Below are 6,000 nucleotides of genomic sequence, written 5' to 3'. Positions count from 1 at the left end.
TGTCATCCACAAACTTACTAACCAGACCTCCTGGATTCTCATCCAAATCATTTATATCAATGACAAAAGGCCATGGACCCAGCACCGATCCTTATGGCACTCCACTGGTCAGAGGCCTCCAGTCTGAATAACAACCCTCCACCACCATCTTCTACCTTCAAGTCAATTTCATATCCAGTTGGCTAGCTCTCCCTAGATCCCCTGCATTCTAACTTTAGTTAACCAGCCTACCATCCAGAACTTAGATTAGAGTGGTGCTGGAAAAGCACAGCTGGTCAGGCAGCATCCGAGGAGTAGGAAAGTCAATATTTCGGGCAAAAGCCCATCATCAGGATATCAATTTTCCTGCTCTGATTTCCAGCATCTGCAGACCTCACTTTCACCTACCATCCAGAACTTGTCGAACACATTGCTAAAGTCCACATTGACATCATGTTCCATTCTGCCTTCATCCATCTTCGTGGTGGACCAAGACTTTAAAAGTATCGCTTTGAATTAAGAGCTCTATGGAAAGAGAAAGGCTGCAGTTTTAAATGTCATGTTCACTGCAGCTGGCAGAGGAAATAAAGAGAGAAGGTTCTGGAGAGGCTGTGTTACTTTTTAGGGGATATCGACATCAGATACATGGTCACCACTCGGTAATGTTCTGGGTAAACCTGAAACTTTATTGCTGGAACAGCACAGCAGGTCAGGCAGCATCCAGGGAACAGGAGATTCGACGTTTCGGGCACAGGCCCTTCTTCTGGGTAAACCTACCCAGCCACGTTGGTTGGTTCGTTTTTCTCCTCAAACAATTGGGGTGAAAGTGAGAGAACCCACCTCAACACCAACGTTGGGATTGGCTTCTGAGGATGAGACCATTTCTATGGCAGAGCAGCAGACCAAAGCTTTGCTGGAAATAACCTTGTGTTGACAGCAAAGAACTGAAAAAGCAATGAAGGAATTTGAAAAAAAATCAAACACAAATCAGTCACCAAACCCTGTGTTCCAGATTGGCCTCATCAAATGGAATTATCCTTTATCACCTTTCAAATTCATGTTTTTATGTGTTGCTGTCTGTCTATGTGTCTGTTCGTGAGACTGTGTGTCTGTCTCTATGTGTACGTTTATCTGTCTCTCTGTGTGTGCCTGTCTCTGTGTGTGTCTGTCTGTGAAACTGTGTTTGTGTGTCTGTCTCTCTGTGTGTGCCTGTCTCTGTGTATGTCTGTCTGTGAAACTGTGTTTGTGTGTCTGTCTCTCTGTGTGTGCCTGTGTCACTGCATATGTCTCGACAGTTAAGAAATGGTAGACTCAGTTTTAGGTTACATCAAGAACTACTATTAAGTCATCTTTTATTCAGTATTATGTACATACTTCACAGATACTTTTCTGATCAAGTGATCAAAACACGCATGGTATCACACATTAAACTAATTGTTATATAATGTAGAATTCCTTAATAACATCAATGTACAACATGTTATGAATGTGAATTGCAATGCCTTCAGTTTTAACGTAGTGTTTTATCCTGCCAAGGTTTCACAATGGTCACACTGAAATAAGTGGATTGAAGAAAGGCTAGATCTTCCAGAGCTTACAAGGGTAAAAGGTGATCTATTTTAATCATAAGAACTTAAGGGACTTGGCTGGGCGGATCTTAAAGGAATGTTTCCTTTTGTGAGAAAATTGAGAATTGCTGCTGGCATTGGTGGGGAAGGGATGTCCCTCATTTAAAACCAAGGGACACTTATTTAAGACAGAGATGAGGAAACTTTTTTCTTTCAGAGGGTTGTGAAACTTTGGAATGTCTTCCTTAAAAAAAACAGTGGATGCAGAATCTTTAGTATTTTTAAGACAGAGTGAGATTGATTCTTAGTTACTGTGAGTGTGAAAGATTATCAGGGAAATGAGGAATGTGATGTAGAGTTCAGGTTAAAAATCAAATCAGCCATGACCTTATTGAATGGGGTAATATATTTGAAGGGCTGAATGGCCTACTCGTGTTCATATACAATGCAATTTATTTTCATTTTTAAAGTGAGCTGCTATCCCAAGTCACAATTTAATACCTGATTGATTGCCATATTGAAGAAACAAATCGTCACTGGGAAAATTTCTGAACTTGCTATTCACAGTAAAATAATCTGGAAGACTTTTCAATTTGCCTTAAATACCAAATCACGGAAGTGGTCCTGGTCCGGTTTAGTTTCATCAAACAGCTAAAATGCTTTTAACAACAAGGCAAGAACTTACATTTCTATAGCGCCTTAGACATCTTCTATATCTCTCCAAATGCTTCACAGCCGATGAAAGTTCTTTTGGAAGTATAACCATTGGGATGATGTCAGACACACTGAAGTAGTCATTGCAGTGGACATTAGCGTGTGTTCTCACTATTTTTTCAACATACAATGTGTGCCCAAGAACTAGTTTAGCAACAAACTCATTTACCAGCTTGGACTAGCATTGGACTTAAAGTTAAATTAGTGGGGACCTTTTTTATAAGCTTCTCCAAGTCAGTTTAAGCAGATTTTAACTGATGAGAAATGTATATTGAAAAAGGCATTGGGTGAAGCTACAGGTAGGATGTAAATGTATTGGAGATAGTCCAGTGAAAGTTTATCAGACTAGTCCCTGGAATGAGGAGTTTTCTGATGGGGAAGGGTTGGCTAGGCTGGGCTTGTATCCACTGGAGTTCAGAAACAATAAGAGACAACGTGATAAAAGATCTTACCAAGCCTTGACAGGGTGAATGGGGAGAGGTTTTGGGAGAGGCTAGACAGAGAGGAGAAGAAACGTTTTCTTAGAGAATCCAAGGCCTTTGGAACTCTCTTCCTGAAATGTGGTGGAAGCAGAGTCCTTGACTATTTTTGGGGCTGAGGTAGATAGATTTTTGATGAGCAGAAATGTGAAAGGTTCCCTGGGGGTAGAGTGGAATGGTCAAATCAGCCATGAACCTATTGAATGGGCAACCAGGCTCAAAGGGCTGAATGACCTACTTCTAGCTTGTATGTTCATATGCTCCACAATGTTTCTTAAAACAGAGGCAATGGGATCTTTTACAATCTAAATGATAGGGAATAGGTCTTTAAGGACTGAGATACAGAACAATGTCTTCACCCAGAGAGTGGGGAGCTGTGGAATTCTCAGCCATTGAAAGCAGTTGAGGCAAAACATTGAGTATTTTCAAACAGGAGTTTTATGGCTAAAGGGTCCGGGGAGAAAGCAGGAACAGGGGGACTGAGTTGGATGATCAGCCGTGATAGTATTGAATGGTGGAGCAGGCTCGAAGGGCCGAATGGCCTACTCCTGCTGCTAATTTCTATGATTCTTCTTAAGTTTGAGGTCAGACAGTTTTGGATTCACCTCAGAGCTGAGAATCTAAGGAACATGTACAGGTCTTTTTCCGTCTGTCGAGAATTGAATAGACCTCGATCATTTATTAAACACTCCATCCATTATTAGCATTTCTTCACATCTTTTCTCATCAGTCTGCATTTGAAACTAGCTGACAAGCCCTCCACTAAATTAAATCCATCAACTTATATCCTGTAATCTTTCTCTTCAGGTATGCAGGAATGGAAAGGCAAAGCTTTTGTAAAGACTACATGTTTAGTTTTCCTCCTTTACCATTGGGCTGTGCATTTTTTAAAAAAATGTAGTACTTTAAACCAAGGAGAATATGCAGAGACATTTTTAACATCACATTGACTGGAGCATGCTGTGAGCTGTGAATAATATTGCTTCTTGCAGGTCAAAGTCAGAAGTCACAGGACACCAGGTTATAGTCCAACAGGTTTATTTGAAATCACAAGCTTTTAGAGCGCTGCCCCTCCCTTCATCAGGTGAACACATGACACTCTGAAAACTTGCAATTTCAAATAAACCCGTTGGACTATAACCTGGTGTGATGTGACTCTTGACTTTGTCCACCTCAGACCAACACCGGCACCTCCACATCTTGCCTGTCTGAGAAGGGGCAAATTGAAGAAAGATAGAGTTTAAGTTAACAATTCCTACTTCCTGTTTGCCATTAGTTAAAGACTATTTTCTTGTAATAAAGAGTTTATTTCTTGTTAAGTATAGAATCCTGATTAGCATTTTCCTTCAGATAAATTTTGATTGTCTAACTAAATCTGTTCACATCTGTCATGACTTCAGGAAGAGTGAGTCTTAATTTCCTGCACGCTTCCCCAATCTTGTGATCCTTGATATTGCAGTAACTCTCCCTGAATATCCATCCTCCATTCTGTGGAAGTAGAATTCACAAAAGACAAAATACTCAAATGGACTACCTTACATCACAAAGAACATTTAAAAAATGCCAAACTTCATTTAAGGAGATATAGGGGGTTGTTTCTCCAGACTATGCTGCCCCTGTAGACCCTTGTTGTTGGTGGGCCTGGGTAAGTGAGATGGAGCGGAGATGTCATTAACCTGTGTCCTTGGATGACAGGAACATACTTACATCCCTTGGTGTAGGTACACTAGCCAGTTCAGAATGTTCCGGAATTGGCAGCTCCGGTTTCCTGGCTATTTATAATTATTGGGTCCTGTAGATGGCTTGCGAGGAAGGGGGACAATCACTGCACGTCCCAGATCTCACAGAGAAGAGGCGTGAACTTCTGATCATTGATCTTCCAGGACATCAGCATATCCGAGTGATGGTGGTTAAAGGTCCTGAGCTCAGTGAGTCTCCCCAGCAACCGGGCAAAATGCTGGGGGTCCTGCGGGTGGTTCAGCTTGCAGTATTTCTGCAGGATCTCTAACAATGGCTCCTGAAGTCTGTCGATGGCTTCCCGATTCTTCACGAAAGAACGATCTACAGGAGAAGAGGATCATTAAAAAAAACCCACAGGTGTCAGATTATCCAACCAGCTAGACCAAACTCTCTCTCTCTTTCACACACACACACACACACTCCGAGAGATTCCCCTCTCAGGTCTCCTCTGACAGAGCTCACTATCCTGGCTGTACGCACCCGGACAGTTGAGTTGGAGGTTGTATGGACGTTGGAACAATTTACTACAATGTTTCCAGGGATGAGGAACTGCAGCGATGTGGATAGATTGAAGACTTTGGGACTGTTCTTCTGGAGAGAAGGCAGTTGAGAGGGAGATCTGGTTGAGATTCACAGCATCACGAGGGGGCCAGACAGCGGAGACTGAGAGGAACTGTTCCCACTCGTAAAAGGAAACAAAGAATGAGAAGCCATAGATTTAAAGTGATGTGCAAATGAAGCAAGGGTGACGGGAGGAATATTTCTTCCCCACACAGTGAATAGTTGGGGTTTGGAAAGCACACCCTGGTAACATGGGGAAGGCATGTTCGATTGAGGTGTTCAAGAGGGGCATCAGCTGGCTATTTGGATAGAAATGGGGTGCAGGGACACAGGGACAATGCAGGCAATTGGAACTAAATAATAGAGCCAGGCTGTATGCAGATGCAGCCATAATGGGCCAAATGGCCTCCTTCTGCACCAGAACAATTCCGCGATTCTCGGAAATGGACATTGCAAGGCCCCTGTGCTAAATGGGATAAAGTGAGTACTGAAGATGCTGGAAAAGCACAGCCAGGCAGCATCCGAGGAGCAGAAGAGTCTACGATTCAGGCAAGAGCCTTTAATCAGGAATGAACTAAATGTACAGTCCAGCAGTATTGGAATTCCCCCCCACCCCCACCAATCAATCAACATCTACCCCGACCCAATTTCCACAATGTTGTTGGTCTCTAAAGATTCTTCCAGCGGTGGGTGGGGGTGGGTGAGGTGGCAGTGGGGTAGGGGTGGGGATGGGTGGTGGGGGGCTGTGAATGGGGGTGGGGATGGGTGAGGTGGCAGTGGAGTAGGGGATGGGTAGTGGTGAGTTGTGCAGGAGGGTGGGGGTGGGTGAAGTGGCAATGGGGTAGGGGTGGTTGTGGGTGGGGATGTGTGGTAGTGGGTTATGGATGAGGGTGGGGGTGGGTGAAGTGGCAGTGGGGTAGGGGTGGGTGTGGGTGGGGATGGGGGCGAGGTGGGTGTTG

The 6,000-nt window shown here is 43.5% G+C and overlaps 1 protein-coding gene across 3 annotated transcripts in view; it reads right to left on the bottom strand.

Moving 5' to 3' along the window:
• Positions 1–1,294: 1,294 nt before the first annotated feature.
• Positions 1,295–6,000, bottom strand: part of nr1h4 (nuclear receptor subfamily 1, group H, member 4) — a 117,271-nt gene continuing 112,565 nt past the window's right edge. For all 3 annotated transcript variants that reach the window (XM_043708719.2, XM_087997002.1, XM_043708721.2), the window contains one exon: positions 1,295–4,801. In XM_043708719.2, the coding sequence (XP_043564654.1) occupies positions 4,563–4,801 (239 nt within the window). In that variant the 3' untranslated portion in view covers positions 1,295–4,562. The remainder of the gene's footprint in view (positions 4,802–6,000) is intronic.

This window comes from Chiloscyllium plagiosum, unplaced genomic scaffold (assembly GCF_037043375.1).
Source record: "Chiloscyllium plagiosum isolate Xiang-an unplaced genomic scaffold, Cpla_swu_hap1 HiC_scaffold_19, whole genome shotgun sequence".
NCBI lineage: Eukaryota > Metazoa > Chordata > Chondrichthyes > Orectolobiformes > Hemiscylliidae > Chiloscyllium > Chiloscyllium plagiosum.
The sequence above is the reverse complement of the archived record's forward strand: the minus strand, read 5'-3'. Positions and strand labels throughout refer to the sequence as shown.